We start from the raw sequence: 19,310 nt of genomic DNA on the forward strand, positions 1-19,310 counted from the left end.
CCTGGACCCTGCCACCATGATTTGGCCTGTACCTGACCTTTCCAAATTGGCCCAGCGCTTAGACTGATCCGACCTCATTCTTGGTTTTGGAGGGCAGGTTCAGAAACTCCTCCGCCTTCCATGCCCCAACTCCGTCTCGACCTCACTCTGACCACTTCTACTTGAACTTGACACCCTGACCTCTTCAATCTGGCACAGTGATTAATTGGCAAAGACTGGGTTCTTCATCACTCTTGGACCTGGGCCCTTCTGCTTTTATACGCTTTTGGGCATGGGCCCCACCGTCTCGATTTGGCCTATACCCGACCTTTCCAATTTGGCCCAGTGCTTAGTTTGGCCAAACAGTCGGTCATTCCTCACTATTGGACCCGGCCCCGTCACTCTCTTCTGCCGCTTCAAATTGTCTGCAAGTCTGCACCAGCAACAGCCAAACATTAGCCTATTCTCCACACTTGGGCATGGGCCCCATTTTCTTGATTTGGCCCATACATGCCACAACCATCCTGCATCCTGAAGACTTCAGTTCACACCATAAAAATGCCAGGTCGTACAGTTCAAAAACTCAACTTCAACAGGGGAGTTACAGGCTATTGATTGTAGTGATCATTTCTGAGAAAAAGTCTGATTAATAAAGTATTTTACAGTTTTGTTTGCTGCCAGCAAGTTGCAGAAATTATTATTTTAGAACTTCAATCCCTGTCCTGCACCATCTCTATCAACAGGCCTCACCACACTCTCTCTACTGGCAGCACTGTTCTTTGTGCTATTCACCTTCTCTTGGTTTCCCTCTCGCCGTCATCAAATGAAAACCTCTCTGATAATAACTTTTCCGGATGGGGGGTACAATGGTCCATCTTATTGTGTGCTATTTTTCATTGATTCTATTGTGTTTCTTTGTATTTACTGTGAATGCCCACAATAAAATAAGCCTCAGGTCCGTAGATGGGACTTAAATAATAAATTTACTTTGAACTTTTGAGTTAGTAGAGCTGCTACCTTACCACTCTAGAGGCCCGACTTTCTATAACTGTGTGGGATCCCCCTGGCTACCTTGCGTTTTTCCCACATCCCAATTAAATGCTAGTTGGTTGGTTAATTAAATTTCCATATTAAATTGCCCCAAGTATATAGATGAAGGTTAGAATCTAAACTCTACATTCTAGAAAGAACAACTGGGATATAGGGGCAGGTCAAATACGATTACGTTTGGATCAGTGGAAAGGTGTGGATTTGGTGGGCCAGACTGTTTTCTCTGCTGTATGACTCGATATATCTAGTGTCAATCAAACTGTTCCTCTGTCTGATCTGCTGAGTATTAACAGTGAATTTTGCTTATATTTCAGATCTCCATCATCTGCAGCTTCTGCTTTCCTTACCCCGTTCTCTCCACCAATCAGATGAACTTCATCCACTACAAAGAGGTTTACGTTCTGGACATTTTTCCTCTGTTTCCATCGCCTGGAAAGGATGTCCCATTTCTCTGGGGTGCTGATGATGATGTTCCCTTTGCCCAGCAGTTTGAGATCTGTGCTGGTCTCCCCAGTTAGCAAGACAACTTTCTTGCCCAGTTTTTGTTGAAACTTCTCATACCAGTCTGTATAAACCTGAGGAGGCAGAATCACTGTTTGGTTACGGTACAAAGGAAATCCATTTGCAACAACAATCCAGTTAATCCAACTTCCCTACCCCCACCCTCACCCCATTGCCATGATATTCATCCAGCTCCATTTGAAGCCTCCACTCTTCTCCCGGCAGTGTGATTCTCGTGACACACCTTTATCCTTTGTTCCCAAGTTTTTAGTTCTTCTCTATAGCTCCATGATCCAAAACAAATCCCATTGCAACCTCCTCTGCTCCAAGAATTCCAGATTTTCCAGTCTATCCACATAATTACACTTCATTATTCCCAGAATCATTTCTGTGTATCTTTTTTGGACTCCTTTTAAATCCTTTACATCTATCCTTACATGCATCACCCAAAACTGGAAATAATACTGACACTCAGACTATTCAAGACTCCAAGCATCATGATATCACATCCACTATTAATCCCAATCAATATCTGGTTAAACCTTATCAGCATAGAAATGTGATGCACAGTGCCTTCGTTAAAGTAACTCGACCTTCACTGCTAGTGGCATAACCTTCCCTAGGAAGGAAGGCTGCAATATCCAAAAGCCATAAGATATAGGAGCAGAATTCAGCCATTTGGCCCATCGAATCTGCTCCACCATTTCATCATGGCCAATCCATTTTCCCTCTTAGCCCCAATCTCCTACCTTCTCCCTCTACCACTTCATGCCCTGACCAATCAAGAATCTATCAAATCTCTGCCTTAAAGACTTGGCCTTCACAACCGCCTACAATACTGAATTCCACAGAGTTCTCTGGCTAAAGAAATGCCTCATCTCTGTTCTAATAATTTTTGTGAACCTTCTTTGAACCCTCTCTAGTGTCAGCAGATCCTTTCTAAAATAAGGGCCCCGAAACTGCTCACAATACTCCAAGTGAGGCCTCACCAGTGTTTTATAAAGCCTCGACATTACATCCTCGCTTTTATATTCTGGTCCTTTCCAGAATAGCCAATATCCAATCATAGAATGGTCAAGAACAATAAATACCCAAGGCCACAATACATGGGCATTGTCCAAATGGCAGGCACAGCAGCAAGGAGGAATGGCACTCTTGGAGCTGCACTTACTCACCAATATGTTCCACGATTTCACTGATCATACCTCCTCATTCAGTCTTTCAGCACTGATCAAAAAGAGCTCTGTCAACACTGACCCTCCATTTAACAGGACCAGAGACTTTAATAACAGGTGTTGTCACCTCTCAACTGATGTACTGAACATGCAAGTGTAATTATCTCAATTTAATCCGGATATAAATTGCCTCTTCCTCTCCGGGAGGCACCGAGTCTCCTTTCTCAGGAACGCTCAAAGAACAGGGAGCCATTTGTCCACTGCAAGATAGGTGCAGAAACCTGTGCTAACAACCTAGCAACTTTAACACACTGGACCACCAAGCTGCAGCAAAATAGCTTCTGCCCTGGTTGCATAGTACATCATCATAAAGTACTAATTCAGGTACGTCATGGAAATATTGCTGAAATACATACTCTAAATTATAAAGGAATCTATTTCTGAGAACAATTAAAACAACATCTGAATATGGTTTTTTTTCTTTAATTTCCAAGACGTGTTGGTCACACAGTTTTACCTGGTCAGCAAGAGCCTCCATTGGTGTAATGTACACACAGCGGCCTTCAGAGTTCTGCAAGAGCATTCGCAGGATAGCAAACTCCGCACAAATAGTCTTCCCACTGCCCGTGGGGGCCCCGACAAACACATTGTCGTCACTGTTATAAACTGCGTTGAAGACTGGAAATAGGCAAAGAAATATTTCTCAACTGCGATTTTATGACCACAGGCTGTCAATCAGAATGAAGCAAGCAGAACAGAAATTATTCAGTTAAACCTCTCGCGTGCAGCAAGTGGGGGCAGGTGTACATTCACCACCCTCAACTCCTGTTGCTGCAATTAGGACCATCGGCTATTTCAAACATCAGGAAGAAGGAAGAATATGGTAGGAGAGGAGTGGACCATGGAAGATACAAGGAAGAGGGGCACCGGAAGGAGATGATGGACAGGTGATGAGAAGGGAAGGGGTGGAGGTGGAGTCAGAATGGGAAATTGAAAAGAGAGGAGGAGAATGGGGGAGAAATTACAACAAGTTAGAGAAATTGAGGTTCACACTGTCAGATTGGAGGCTACAGATTTGGAACTTGAGGTGTTCCGTTCTCTCCAGTTCCTCCAACCTGGCAGTAGCCTGGGCCATGGACTGACATGTGAGAATGGAAATGGGAAGCAGAATTAAAATGTGTGGTCACCGGGAAATCCAGTCTGTTGTAGTGCTCAATGAAGCAGTCCTTGTGTTTATGAGTTCAGAGCCTACCCTACAGGAGGACAACTTTATTTTACTTAATTAACTAAATTAAAGACATCTAGAATTAAAAGGTTGTATCAGCAATGGTGACCATGAAACCATCAGATTACTGCTTTAACAAAAAAAGCAACTGGTTCACACATCTTTAGGGATGGAAACTGGCATGTTTATTAGTCGAGCACAAGCACGATTCCAGGTATGCAGTGGGTGGGGGTAGCACTTTTTGAAATGAGAAGGCATTGAGAGTTGCTCATTCTATTACAGTTGGGGATCGACTATAAATGGTGGTTTTGCCAGTGAATCCCATGAAAGAAGATTTAAGAAAAAACTCAATGTGACCTTTTTTTTTACAGAACTGGGAAATTATTTAAACTTAATTCGCACTGGAAAGCTAAACATTGGGAGATCAACTGGAGCAGTATAACAGTTAAGAACAGTAAAACTTTGTAGAACACCTTGCTGACAGAAGGAATCAATTGTTTAGGATTGAAGCAGCATTTCAGTCAGTGTTTTGTATGAAGGTGATAATTCAGACTTTTCCTCTCAGATACGTACAACATTTCTGTTCTCTCTTTGGTCAGTCTTACCACCCATTTCGCCATTGATAATAATGTACCTACATCCACTTCTACATGTTCTTAAAAATAAATTTATAACTGCTGTCATGAAAACAAGTTCACAGAAACCCCTAAGACAGATGACACGCTGGAAGACAGAGATAGTACCTTGTGTTTGGATTGGGTTGAAGAAGGGGAACTTATCCTGATAGAGGTGCTCAAAAGCACTGTTCCGCAGCGCTGACACAGGCAATGGCTGTAAATCCAGGAGCTCTGTGGGAGGAGGATACTTCTCCGGAAGAATCAGATGTCGGAATGAAACAGGAAGTTGAGTCTCACAAGCTGCAAGGGAAACAATGGGATTCTCTTTCAACAGGGTTGGCAAAACAAAACACAGTAAGAACAAAAGTTGTTAAAGAGATCTATAGAAAACATCATGGACTTCAGCTAGGCTTCTGACAAAGTCCAACACAGCAGTATGGTCCAGAAGTTTAGGATTCATGGGATCCCAGGTATGTTGGCAAACTAACTTTGGCTTGGTGACAGGAGATAGAGGAGAGGTCAAGGGTGCTTTTCTGACTGGAAGTCCATAACTAGTGGTGCACTGCAAGGATCAGTACAGCACCTTTGCTGGTTATTGAACGACCTGGATGAAAATGTAGGTGGATTGACTTTTAAGTTTTAAAACGGGAAATTCTACAGATGCTGGAAAGCAACACACACAAAATGCTGGAGGAACTCAGTACGAATAGATAGTCAACATTTCAGGCTGAGACCATTCTTCAGGACTAAGGAGGAAGGTGGAAGATAACAGAATAAAAAGATTGGGGAAGGGGATGGAGGCTAACCGGGAAGGTTATAGGTGAAGCCGGGTGGGAAAGTTCAAGGGCTGAAGAGGGAATCTGATGGGAGGGGAGAGTGGACCATAGGAAAAAGGGGAGGGGGGGGGGGGAATCCAGGGGAAGTAACAGGAGAGAAGAGGTAAAAGGTCAGGAGAATACGGGAAGGGGGTTACGGGAAATTTGTTTACTTGGGGGAGCAATCAATGTTCATGCCATCCGGTTGGAGGCTACACAGATGGAATATAAGGTGTTGTTCCTCCACCCTTAGGGTGGCCTCATCTTGACACGAGAGGAAACCATGGATTGGAACGGGACTGAGAATTGGAATTTAAATATTTGGCCACTGGGAAGTCCCTCTTGTGGCGGATGGTGCGGAGGTGTTCGACAAAGTGGCCCCCCAATTTACAATGTATCTCACCAATGTAGAGGAGGGTGCACCGGGAGGATTGGACACAATAGACAACCCCAGCAGATTCACAGGTGAAGTGTAGCCTCACCTGGGTCATTGACTGGAGGGAGGAAAATGGTGTATGGGCTGATGTGGCATTTAGGCCACTTGTATAGATTATTGGGGGAAACGAATGGACAAAGGAATTGTAGATCCCTGTGGAAAGCAGGGGTGGGGGGGGGTAAAGATAATGCTTAGTGGTAGGATCCCTTTGGAGATGGCAGAAGTTGTGGAGGACAACGTGTTGGATGCAGATGCTGATGGGATTAGTTTTTATTTGTCACACGTACATCAAAACGTGCAGTGAGATGCATCATTTGCATCAAAGACCAACACATTCCAAGGATGTTCTGGGGGCAGCTATAAGTGTCGTCATGCTTCCCACACCAACACAGCAGGCCCACAACTTGCTAACCCTACCTAACCTGTGCATCTTTGGAATGTAGAAGGGAATCAGAACGTCTGGGTGAAACCCAAGTGGTAACAGGGAAAACTTACAAACTCCGTACAGATAGCTGCAGGAACTAAAACCTAAAAGCTGCCACTTGTAAACTGTTGTGCTACCATGCTGCCAGCTTGCAAGCGACACAAAAATTGATGAGACTGTAAATAGTGAAAGTGGTTCTAAAAGAATGCAGAAGGACACAGAATTTCATCCAGATAAACATCAGGAGAGCTGATGTACAGAGGAACATTGAGATGCAAGTTCATAACTCTACAGTGACACAGGTGGATAGGGTAGTGAAGGCAGCATTTGGCATGCTTGCTTAATAGGCTGAAGCATTTAGTATAAAAATATACAAACTTCTACACATTGTCATGTTGCAGCTATGCTAAACATTGGTCAGGCTTCACTTGGGAGAATTGTGTACACACAAGTTCTCGCTACCACAATACAGGAGGCATATGGCAACAATAGGGAGAGTATAGAAGAGATTCACTAGGACATTGTCTGGAATGGAGAGCTTTAGATAGATCAGAGAATCACACACGCAAAATGCTGTAGGAACTCAGCAGGTCAGACAGCATCTATGGAGCGTAATAAAGAGCTGACATTTTAGGTCTCAGTACAAAACATTGGTTCTTTATTCCCTTCCATAGCTGCCATGACATTTTGTGTGTGGGTTACTCTGGATCTCCAGCTTCTACAGAATCTCTTGTGTTTCTAAGAAATTACAGAGGCTGTTTTGTTTTACTGGAAGCTGATTGAAGTTTTATAAACTTATGAGGAGCATAGATAGGGCAGATAGTTGTAATTGTTTTCCTAGGATGGGGATATGCATATGTAATGACTTCTCCATAATGTTAGCTGATGAGGTAATGGTTTCTCTGTAGTAGCAATGTTCGGGTTATAACTAGAGATAACGGGTGACTATCCAATGGGGGAAATGTTATTCTTGCTTGTGTGTCTGGAAGCTGTTGGTTTCGCGGGCTTTTGGAGAAGGCACGAGGGGGATGAAGAGAGAAGACGCGGATGGAGAGATGTGGTAGGCTACCCGACAGGGTGGACTCCGAATGGGAGTCCGGAGGTCGGCAACGCTCGGAGGAGATCGAATGGTGGATAGAAGATCTGGCTGAGTGAGCTCCAGCAATTTGTGCACAGACTGTGTAATAAGATTGGTGCCCTTTTCCTGTTTTATTTTGTTTCCCTACTAACCACATTGTCAAAGTAAGAGTTATAAAGCTTAATCATTTAATCGCATATTGTGTACTGTTTGTTATTTTGGGGTACTGGTTTGTAACAGGGGACACATCGTGCAGCATCCACTCAAATGAGATTTCTTAAGGTTGGCCGGGCAGGGGGTTATCACCCACGACATCAAGCCGTTAGGCGAAGCGAGTGCCACACACAGTGTTATGATGAGGGGAGAAATTTAAAGGAAATCAAAGGGGCAAGGTTTTGGTGGGTAATCAATTGTCAAAGGAAGTGGTAAAGAAGGATGCTTTTGCACTGGTTCTTTGAATAGGAAAGTAGAGCACTAAGGCTGTAATATGGGGAAATAGAATTAGCATAGGTAGGCATCACAGCCGGAATGAACAAGCTCAAGACTTGCACCAAACAACTTTACAACTCTCAAATGGCTTCAGGCATCTTCCCTGTGGTCATGAGGAGATTGTTCTTAAATTTGACCTTACTAGAACTAGTTAACTTTAATGTATTAATTGGGATAGGAGTAAATCGAGTAGAATGGCTGACAGTTATGAACTGAAGCAAGTATATTTGCCCACATCAGCTGCTGTTTGAAATGCAAGGTTACTTACAGAGCCAGCGATCGGATACAACTCTGATGAAATATTGTGGAGGGAGGGGTTCAAAGACAGGTACAAAGAACATGACCAGGTGCTCATCCTGGGCATATTTTGCCTTCAGCAGAAAGTACTCATTGTGTAGAATGACTTCGCTGTCCACATCCTCAACAAGGATCCAGAATGCCTCGGAGGATCCGTGAATCTGTAGGAATGGAAAGCGAGGAAAGAGATTAGCAAAAGCTATCAGCTCATTCTTTCAGATAAAGAACAGCAAGCAATCTAACTTCGCCTTTCAAACATTATAGTTAACAATCCTGAGGTAAGCAATTGGACATACAAGGTCACTTGAACATTTTGATTTTAAAAGAAGCTGCTAAACTAAGTTTTCAACTGGATTTTCTTCTACAGAGAGAAACCCTGACTCACATTACCTTTTCATCCCACTGGAAGTCAGGTGTGATGGTCAGTTCCACTTTCAACGTTGAGCGTGTGATTGGCTGAATGTGAACTGACAGTTCTAGTTTCGGGAATTGGTGGATGTACTTGTGGATTGTCTTGCCCATCTTCGGCATTCGGATCAACTCACCTGGTTGGAGGAAAACAAAAGTGGAAGTAGTCAGTTAGAGATCAATTCACAGCATCCAAAGGCAACTAGCTGGATGCTAGTTTCACAACTTTCAGCTTCCAGCATCAAGGCCACTTGAGAAATTACAAGTGTAAAATCTTTAGCACGGTCCTGCTGCAATTTTAACCAACAGACAAAGGAATCACCCATCACCAACCCACATACAAACACAATCGCATTTCCAACCACTGAACCTGTAGTCAACATGGAGGATAAAATCCAACACTGTCAGCGTAGATGTGCTATAATTCATTTCACAGTTCTTACCGATTTCATTATGATTCAAGTCATACAGTCGCTCAAATGGGAAGTTCTTCTTCTCTATTTTCTTGATAACTTCCTCAGGCAGCTTTCTGAACTGTCGCAAAGGCGACATTGACTGCCACCTGCCAGAAGTACAAAGACATCAGAGGTTTATTCCACATGCATAAATGATAAATCACCCATCGGCACCATGGGTTCAAAATAGCAGAACAGCTGGATATTGGGTCAAGATTTGGGTGAAACAGGTCACTCTGGATTCAGATTCAACCCAAGATGATACTCACAACTATATATAGAACAGATCCAGGTGAATGATCACCACAAAATTACATTCAGCACTAACAAAGTAATGAAACAAGAATTCATTTATAATAGTAGATTCAATAAATTACATCCTTATTTAAAAATCTGGTGATAGAAGGAAACATGGATGACTTTATCCTCAAATAACTGAATACCCTCTGAATGCTCTCTCTGCGTTATACAAAACATGTTATGCAGTATGGTCAGATATTAAGGGAGCTAGGGCTTTACTCTCTGGAGAGAAGGAAGGTGAGAGGAGACATGATAGAGGTATACAAGATATTAAGAGGAATAGATAGAGTGGACATGGTTTTAAGGTAAGGGGTGGAAAGTTCAAGGGGAATATTAGAGGAAGGTTTTTTACTCAAGAGAGTGGTTGGTGCGTGGAATGCACTGCCTGAGTCAGTGGTGGAGGCAGATACACTAGTGAGATTTAAGACACTACTAGACAGGAATATGGAGGAACTAAAGGTGGGGGGATATATGGAAGGCAGGGTTTAAGGGTCGGCACAACATTGTGGGCCGAAGGGCCTGTACTGTTCTATGTTCTATTATATGAGATCTCCAAATTCTGATTCAAAAAAGAAACTACCAACAGATAGGCAGTACAGCTTAATGCTGAAAATAGGTGATCAGAATATGTTGTATTCACAAGAGCACCCGTGTTTGAAGAGTGCCCATTGGAGAAAGGTGGAATACAACAGTCAATAATTTCATGTTTTCTTTTATGCAGTCAGCTGATGATTTGTGTTTATTACAAGTCCAGAATGTGATCTAGTGCTGGTTTCTTACATTCGTTTGTCAATCATTTTGCAGAGATTCACAGTCTTGTCTGTCAGCTGGGCCCAACCTCGATTTAAAACAATTTCAAAAATGCAACGCATCAGGCGGCCTGCAGACTGAAACACAATTGGAAAAAAATATTAAAACTGGTAATTTATCAAAAGTTCAATACTTGTGCAAGTTGTTCTGTCACATCCAACTTCAAAACAGTGTTAGCAAATCGAAATCTGCATAACAAATAAGAACCAAAGACCATTTCTGCAAACCATAAGACTTAGCCAATCAACCCATCAAATCTACCCTGCTAATTGATCATGGCTAATTTATTCTTCCCTCTCAACCTCATTCTCTTGCCTTCTCCGCATACATTTTGATACTATCACTAATCAAGAATCTATCAGTCTCTGCTTTAAATATACCCAATGACCTGGCCTCCACAGCCATCTATAGCAAATGAATTCCACAACTTCACCACACTCTGGCTAAAGAAACTCCTCCTCATCTGTTCTAAAAGGATATACTTTTATCTGGTCCAAGACTCTTCCAACTACTAGAGATATTTTCTCCACCTCCACTCTACCCAGCCCTTTCAATGGCTGATAGGTTAAGCAAATGAACTCATTGTACCCACTGACGCACCTGAGTGACATAGACCATGTCTGCCATCAGTGCAAATCCCTCCAGCTTCAGTTGGGAGATGTAGGCTTGCAGCAACACATTGATCTGAAACACAGGTTACAGTTATGAAACTTGATATTGAATCAGTCTCTCAGCATTCTTGTGTCCAGGCACAGCAAAATTGAAAGTCAATTTATTATCAAAGTACATATATGTCAGCATTCTGAGGTTCATTTTATTGCAGACATTCACAGTAAATCGAAGAAACACAATAGAATCATTGAAAGACTGCACCCAACAAGACCGATAAACAATCAATGTTCAAAAGACAACAAGCTGTGTAAATAAGAGAAAACAGAAATATAGAGGACATGAGATGAAGTGTCCTTGAAAGTGATTCCATAGATTGTGCGAACAGTTCAGTGAGTAAAATTGAGTGAAGTTATCCCTTGCTTCAAGAGCCTGATGGTTGAAGGGTAGTAATTGTTCCTGAACCAGCTGGTGTGGGTCCTGAGGTTCCTGTACCTTCTTCCTGTTGTCAACAGCAAGAAGAGAGCATGGCCTGGATGGTGGGGGTTCTTGGTGATGGATGCTACTTTCCTGTGACAGCTCTCTGTACAGATGTGCTCAATGGTGGGGAGGATTTTACCTGTGATGGACTAACCACTAATTTTTGTAGGCTTTTCCATTCAAGAACATTGGTGTTTCCATACCAGGCAGTGATACAGCCTGTCAATATACTCTCTATCACATATCTATAGAAGCTTGTCAAAGTTTTAGATGATATGCCGAATCTTTGCAAACTTCTAAGAAAGTAGCACTGCTGCTGTGCTTCCTTCGTAATGGCGCTTAAGTGCTGGACCCAGGACAGATCCACTGATACGCTAACACAGAGGAATTTTAAATTACTGACCCTCTCCACCATGGATCCCCAGGTACGGACTGGCTCAAGGACATTTGAAATTATTTTTGTTTCCTCGTCCTCAAGTTAATAATTGGTTCCTTGGTCTTGTTGACATTGAGTGAGAGGTGGTGGTGGTGGCACCGCTCAGCCAGATTTTCAATCTCCCTCCTGTATGCTGATTCGTCACCACCTTGAATTCAGCCAACGACAGTGGCAAAGGCAGCTAACTTAAATATGGCACTGGAGCTATACTTAGCCTCGCAGTCATACGTATAAAAGCAAGCACAGCTACTTTAGTGAATGGCACACTGATATACCGCAATATTCCCAACCACCGAACTCATAAATTGTGCCATAGCACTTCCTGTTCGTGGACAGAAGCCTCCCAATATGAACAGAATGGCAGTGCATTTTTATGTACAATCATATAAAACATTTTCCCACAAGATATATTGTCACTTCTCCCAAGTTACAGCAGTCCTTTCTAATAAATAGTCACATCTAATCATCCACCTGGTAGACAATGCCTTACAGACACAATTCCCCATCTTTCAAACCTGAGATCTTGCTCTCTGCTATATAATTCAAACCTGTCATTATAGATGCAAATTCATTCTGTCCCAGTACATTACCACCATAAGTGTTTCTGGAGAGCAGATGCAAAAATAATTTCAAATCTCCAAATAATGTGATCTTGCAGCCCTTAAATCCCCATATCGAACAATGTGACTCTACAGAGTCCATAAAAGGACTCAAAGAACTTGGTTAAAACAACTGAGTTATTCCCATTACCTTCGCACTAGGCTCTTCAATGCTCTCCTTGACGGGAATAGGAACACGTTCCAACAACTTCTGCAGTTCAAGTTTCTCTTCCTGAGGGGCACAGATAAGAGGAAACTCATCATTGTTCATGAAAAGATGTGGAAGATAACTGGCACATAACTGTGTTTTACTTGTTGTTAGGCTTTGATATAATGCCAAAGTACTGTGACTAACTCACGACAACCCAAAACTGAAGATAAAAAACAGAAAATGGTGGAAGGAGAAACTGAGTTAACATTTAGGACTGACGACCTTTTATTTCTCTTCAGTTTTTCATAGCAATTGGACTGATTTGCAACGTGCTTCAGCACAAGATAATACAGGGCCACACATCTGCAGGCTCTGCTGTCACTTGAAAGTGTTGAGGGCAAAGGTGAGTTTGAAAAGAAACCAATTGTAAGAATGGGTTAGAACATAAACAAGCCTGTGAGCCAACACACACTTCTTCAAGCCACTGAAATGAATGACTGATAGTTAGCGTCAATTTACTTTCAAACCTCATCCTGCGAATGTCCAATCCCCATGCAGATCAAACATCTACCTCAACCCTGAACATACTCACACGTACCTTTACATAGAAAACAGAAGCAGACCATTGGTCCTTTAAGGTGCTCCAACATTTAGCATAATCATGGCTAGTCATCCAAAATCATTATTCTATTCAAGATTTCTTGCCATATTTTATTTATCTAGCCCCAAGAACAATATCTAATTCCATCCTGAATTTATTAAAGTGACTTCAACAGATTTCTGTGATAGAGTGACACAGCTTCACCACTCTACAAGCGAAGGGATTTCTCCTCATCTCAGTCTTCAACGCCTGCTCTCATCTAGTACTGGGCTCGCTGGTCATCAAGAATAGCCTTCTTGAATGTAATCTGTCTACTCCTATTAAAATCTTGAGGGATTCCATAAGACCCCTCTCATCGGTCTGAAATGTAGTGAACATATGGCCAAATGCTCTAATCTTTCTTGTCCTGACATCTTCACTGAACTCCCTCCATAACAAGAACATCCTTCCTCACATAGACTAAAACTGCACACAACACTCCAAGTGTATTCTCACCAGGTTTCTATACACATTGTAGCAAGACATCCCTAGCTCTAACCACAAATCCTCTCACTATAAAGGTTAGAAAACCATTTGTTTTCTTAATCACCCGTTACACCTGCATGTTCACCTCCAACAACTGGTGCATCTCCTGCTTTCTCAATCTATTACCATTCAGATCTTCCCCCTATTGTCACCAAACACATTTCTCCACATTATACTATGCCTACCATGCATCTGCCTTCTTCCTCAACTATTCAATTCAACTTAGAGCTTCTTTGCATTCCTTTCACGCTCACTCTCATCCCATTTTTTCTGTCTTCTACAAACTTGGAGACATTATCTTTAAATTCCTCATTTAAATTATTTTTGTTTCATCATATCATGACTAGCTGGAGTCCCAGTACCAATCCCTGTGGTGCCGCTCCAGTCCCCGGTCACTGTTTGCCACTCGGAGAACATTTATTCCTACACCTTGCTTCCTGTTGACAAACCAGTTCTCTAGCCACATCACTACCTCACCAAGTCCCATGTACTTACATTTTGATGCTAATATCTTAGGTGGGACCTTACTGCAAATCCAAAGATGCCAAATCCCCCTATTCTTCCTCATCTATTTATATCCTCAAAACATCCCAGTAGGCTTGTCAAGTAAGACTTCCTTTTTAAAAAGCCACATTATCAACGTCCGATCCTGTTACTCTTGTTACGAACCCCATAACTGGGTCACTTACCAGCAAAGATAGAGAGGTCTGTTGAAGTCTGATGGTACTATTTTTAACAGTATTTATTGATAAAGATACACAAAAATAATATCAATGCAAACATACAGATAATATATGTTGTCAATACTAAATCTAAAAGCGCAGGTATAATAATAATCAATAAGAAATAGCTATCGTTGTCTAGGGGATAATGTACTGTCCGATGGAAGTATAAAAATCACTGTTAGTACGTTCAAGCTGCAGCGTTTTGGTTTGAGAGAAAGACGGGTTAAAACTTGCCCAGTCCTTTTGTGATGCCAATCCTTCGAGAGTCGTTGGGAGTTGGTTTCCCCGTTGTTAGCTAAAAGCCATTTTCCCATGGTAAAAGCCACCGGTTCCGGGGCAAATGGAACCCAATGCACGTGGCCTCCTCCCACCGGCTTCTGCTATTATGGGATCGCTAGCGTTTCTTCTGGTGCATCTGAGGGGCTGTTTCCACAGACCCTCTTTTATCCTGACTCAGGGTCTCAGATGTCATTCAGGTTGGGGTGATGCAATCCCTCCCTCAACCAGCCCACTTTGCCTGAGGGCTTCCACGTAGCACAGTATTGTAATACACAAGTCCGTCTCCATGAGACAATGGCTGTTTCCCGTAGCTTTTATATCGCCGGTGGGGGGGGGGTCAAGACATTCCGCACGTCTCTCTCTCTCTCTCTCTCATTTCCTGGGTCTCCTGACCCAAATCAATAGCGACCCTGCGATTCTCAAAAAGGAGGAGGCTGCAGGCGTAATACTCTTCACAGAGTGCTCTGCCATTACTATTTCCTCGATACCTTTACGTTCTCTGTCAGCTTATATTTTCTCCGTTGCTCTAGTTTCTCCTTCCTAATCAACCTCTGAATCCTCTCTCACTGAACACTAAACTGCACCCAAATCTTGGGTTTTCTACTTTCACTGATCTTTATATTTATCCTCCTTCATTCTAATTCTGTCACCAATTTATTTTAAAATCCACCGTTGAACCAGCCTTGCTGTTTTATTTTTGTGCCAGACAGGAATGAACGTTTCATCTCTGCTCTCTATAGAAGGCTGTCATCACCTCCACTGTCAATTCTTTAAACAACATTGTCAAATCTACCTGAGCCACCCTACACCTTGTACCTTCAGTTTCTACTATTTACTTTCAGGATTTTATTCTCTCACTCTATATCTTAATGAAGAATTCTAACATGTTATGGTCACATTTTCCCCCCACGAGACCTTGCACAGCAGGACAGTTTATTAATGCTTTCTCATCACACTGTATCAGTTACAATGGCAATACATTGAGCTGCTGTCTATTTGGCTCCACAACACCACAGATCAAAAGAGTTATCTCATTCATCCTTGACATTATTATTGGTAATCAGGGTTGCTCAATCTAAATGCTGAATAAAGTTAATAATTACAATTGCATCCCTGTCAATGGGTCTCTCATTTCCCGTTTAATACCATTTTCCTACGTCACCACTATTGTTTGGTGGTCTTATAATACAACTACCAATAACACTTCCTGTCCATTAGTGTTCCTTTGCTGCGATCATGATGATTTCTTATCAGTTTCTTGGAGTTAATATCCTTCCTCATTATTGTACAGTTTTCCTCTTCTACTAAGCACACTACACCAACCTTTCCCTCCTTTTGCTCAATATTCATAAATATGGAGTCTCCTGAATGTTCTGTTCCTATCCCTTCCCCTCACCAGTCACAGTGAGATTATGCCTCTAAAAACCATAATTATGGCATATCCATTTATTCCTATCTGCACAATTAATTCACATTATTGTGCTTTTAGATGAAATCCTTCAGACCTGCCCCTTTAACAATCTGAGCACTATGATCCTGGTTGCCTTCTTTCCAGGGTCTCTTTGTCCTCCTTCAGTTCCCTGTTTTTTTTATTTCAATCCTCGTCTCCTTCTTCTCAATCTCCCCAACTCAGGTTCCCCTCCCCTATTAGTCTAGTTTAAATCCTTCTCAGCAGCTAATAAGAATATTGGCTCAAGTCCTGTCCATGTGTAACCCATCCTACTTGTACACATTCCACTTTTCTGTAGAACCAGTCCCAGTGCTAGCCATGCTTTCATTTGATCTAATACCCTGTTACTATACTTATTATCACTAGCACTGAGGTCCTGGCTTCTAATATACCCTTTAGATTTAGTCTTTAAATTCGTGTTACTAGGCCTTGTGCTTTTTCTACCCACGATGTTACCAACTTGCACCATGTCTTCTGGCTATTCACTTTCCCCCTTCATATTAGTCTTTAGGACATTTGACATCCATTGCCTCCAAAATATTCTTCAGCCACCATGAGAAGCATTGCAATCTAAGCTGTGCTACAGTACTTTTATTTCTATATAGAATTACAGATAGTTTAGTTAACATTAAGACCCTCCAGGGGGTCTTAGCAATCTGATGGAGAATGGTTCACTGTTAACTCCTTACAGGAAGAGTAAGCCCTTTGAGGCCCAGCGCGCCCGCTAGATTCACTTACCTCTCGCACAGTGATGTTCTTGAACTCTGACGACAGTGAAAAGACTCTGAACAATTCAATCTCACTGAGGGTGGGTTTCAGAAGCTGATTGTAGGTGGCCATACTTTCATGTGTGATATAGTAGTGACTTGCAATGCGGCCCAGATCAGTGACCTGCCCGAGACATTTTACAATTAAAGGGATAAAGTGTCTGTTTCATAAAAACTCCAGTGTAAATAATACAATGTATTAATTTGAAATCAATAGCTTTGAATTTATTTAAATTCAGATTAAATTTAGGTTATTTAAAAGACAAAACTAAAAATAAACATTAAAAGCATGTGTTAACTCGGATTTCTGAATTTTCTTTAAGTCATGTTGTGTGCAATTTCCCAACCCGATGATAGATCAGTTAAGACTGCCAGATTAAAGCTATGCACTTACCTGAAAGTTTCCACCTTTTTTATCATACTTTACAAGGTTGTTTTTGTCAAGGATGAGGGCGGCAGTGTGAATGAGATCTAATCTACGCTGTTCCAGCAGGGGATCATTCTTCAACTCATCATGCGATATCCCGTATAGATTGGGAGTTCTCAACATCCGGATATAAAGGTATGTGTACCCCAACCAATTAACGGCATCCTGCAAGGTCAAAGGTTAAAATTTAGATTCTGTTGATGGTCTCTTGAGTTGATTTTTCATCTCTGTAACCACGTTAAGCTATGATGGTGCGTGGCCATGCGGTAACTGAAATGCTCCCATTGTTGTCTTTGATGTGATGTTAATATAACTTTGAAATACCCTGTAATTAATGTTTTAATGAATATAACCCACAAATTTTCTAAATAATAAACGTACCATAACCTTTACTTCGAATATTTTTAGAACTTCAATGTATTTACATTGTCAGTGTTTCAAATTACAACACTGTTACAAATTATAACAACAAACACAATAGAAGTCGGTAACTTGTTAATAAATCATTAGCCTGCTGAATGCAGGCTCCGTCTAGTCAAAAGTTTACTTTTGCTATTTGACTGTCAGTTGCTTTGACTGTCTGACATTGTTTGCTTGTGTTGGAGTTGTGGTTTTTGTTTGTCTGATGTGAAAAATTCTACATTTTAACTTTTTTGGTAAGTAATCTTTCAAAAAAATCATAATCTAATAAGAATTTTTAAATAAAAAATTGTTAGAAGGTAAAAATTTGTTTCTATTAAATTGTTTACCTGACTTATTTTATTAAAATTATGAATTTTTCAACTTACCTTGATAAATTTTTCAAATGATAATTATTATTTTTAGTATTCTCAAATAATAAGTATTACTGTTATCCTAAGGATGTCAAAAAGCAGAAGAGTTAAATGCTTTGAAGAACAAAGCTTGTTCAAAATTTAAGGTAGAATGGCTTTTGCACATCGAGTAGTAGATAACATCTTCGTATCAAAAAATTGGCCATATTTTTTCATATCAAGACACTGGTGATGTTTATGTGCATCATTTATGTAGAAGTGAAAGACTGCTTAAAACGGCATGTTAACCAAAGAATTTATATACATACTGTTACCAAATTATTCAACCAGAAGAAATGTAGAATTTTGCATGTTAACTGAAATTCCAAAAGAGCATGAAGCAAGAGTGAAACAAGATGCACAGAAGTCGTCCGACTGTGATCTGGTCAAAGTGGTAATTGATAACATTATCTTAGCAATTAAAATCAACGGTACTATGCATTCTGTACAAGAAATACACACACGTGGCCAGGTATGTAAATATACCTGAGAGTTGGTGTGGCACGAACTATGTGTTTGAACTTGTTGAGTGTATCAGATTTGTTGAGATCATGGAATAATTGCAGAATTCTGCTTTCCACACACAAATTGCTGATGAAAATGTAAATTCTGTATTTTAAGTTTCGACTGGAAAATGAAGCTTTCAATAAGACTGTGTTTGTGGGTATTTTTAACCCAACTGCACATAGCAGTATCACTATTGTTGAAGCGATTTAAAAAAATATCAACAACAATCTTGATATTCAAAAGGTGATGATGTTTACATCAAACAGGGTCAATGTTATGCTTGAGAAGAATAACTTCAACAAGAAATAAAACATCTGTCTGTGCAAAATTGCGCTGCACACAGAGAAAACCAGGGATTAGATGACACATGGAAAAAAGTATCAATTATGCAGGATATAAAAACACCGTTACAGTGTATACAATGTTCAGCAGGCCATCAGTGAAATATGAAAAGCTAGGAGAATTAGCTAATGTCACAGAATGTGACGGTGTGTCATTTAGACTACTAACAACGTAAGATGGCTGTCAAGACGTTTTGCCATTACTACTTAATGAGGAATTATGAAGTTTTGATCCAGAATTGCAAAGAGCAAGTTAATGAATGTAACAATCCAATCAGCAACTACTGCCTGAAGATTTGGACCAATCCAAAATAAAGAGTAGCATTAACTCTCCTTAACGATGTTTTAGAAGATCTGGTATCTCTTTGTAAATTCCTTCAGAAAAGCTGCTCGAATACAATTGAAGCACTACAGTTTGCAAAAGCAAAAATTAACAAGTTATGGTCACAGTATCATGCAATACCATTTATTGGACTGACAAAATGAAAGGTCTGCTTGCACTTTGTTCTGACAATGATACTGCACCTATTGTTAGATTCATT

The 19,310-nt window shown here is 41.0% G+C and overlaps 1 protein-coding gene across 1 annotated transcript in view; it reads right to left on the minus strand.

Moving 5' to 3' along the window:
- snrnp200 (small nuclear ribonucleoprotein 200 (U5)) overlaps positions 1-19,310 on the minus strand; it is a 63,223-nt gene that overhangs the window by 13,548 nt on the left and 30,365 nt on the right. The window contains exons 21-31 of the mRNA XM_059967124.1: positions 17,076-17,273; positions 16,653-16,805; positions 12,335-12,415; positions 10,660-10,743; positions 10,030-10,136; positions 8,938-9,056; positions 8,477-8,631; positions 8,058-8,247; positions 4,674-4,847; positions 3,223-3,383; positions 1,377-1,604 (exon numbers count right to left, since the gene is read on the minus strand). Of these exons, the coding sequence (XP_059823107.1) occupies positions 1,377-1,604; positions 3,223-3,383; positions 4,674-4,847; positions 8,058-8,247; positions 8,477-8,631; positions 8,938-9,056; positions 10,030-10,136; positions 10,660-10,743; positions 12,335-12,415; positions 16,653-16,805; positions 17,076-17,273 (1,650 nt within the window). The remainder of the gene's footprint in view (positions 1-1,376; positions 1,605-3,222; positions 3,384-4,673; positions 4,848-8,057; positions 8,248-8,476; positions 8,632-8,937; positions 9,057-10,029; positions 10,137-10,659; positions 10,744-12,334; positions 12,416-16,652; positions 16,806-17,075; positions 17,274-19,310) is intronic.

This window comes from Hypanus sabinus, chromosome 1 (assembly GCF_030144855.1).
Source record: "Hypanus sabinus isolate sHypSab1 chromosome 1, sHypSab1.hap1, whole genome shotgun sequence".
Lineage (NCBI taxonomy): Eukaryota > Metazoa > Chordata > Chondrichthyes > Myliobatiformes > Dasyatidae > Hypanus > Hypanus sabinus.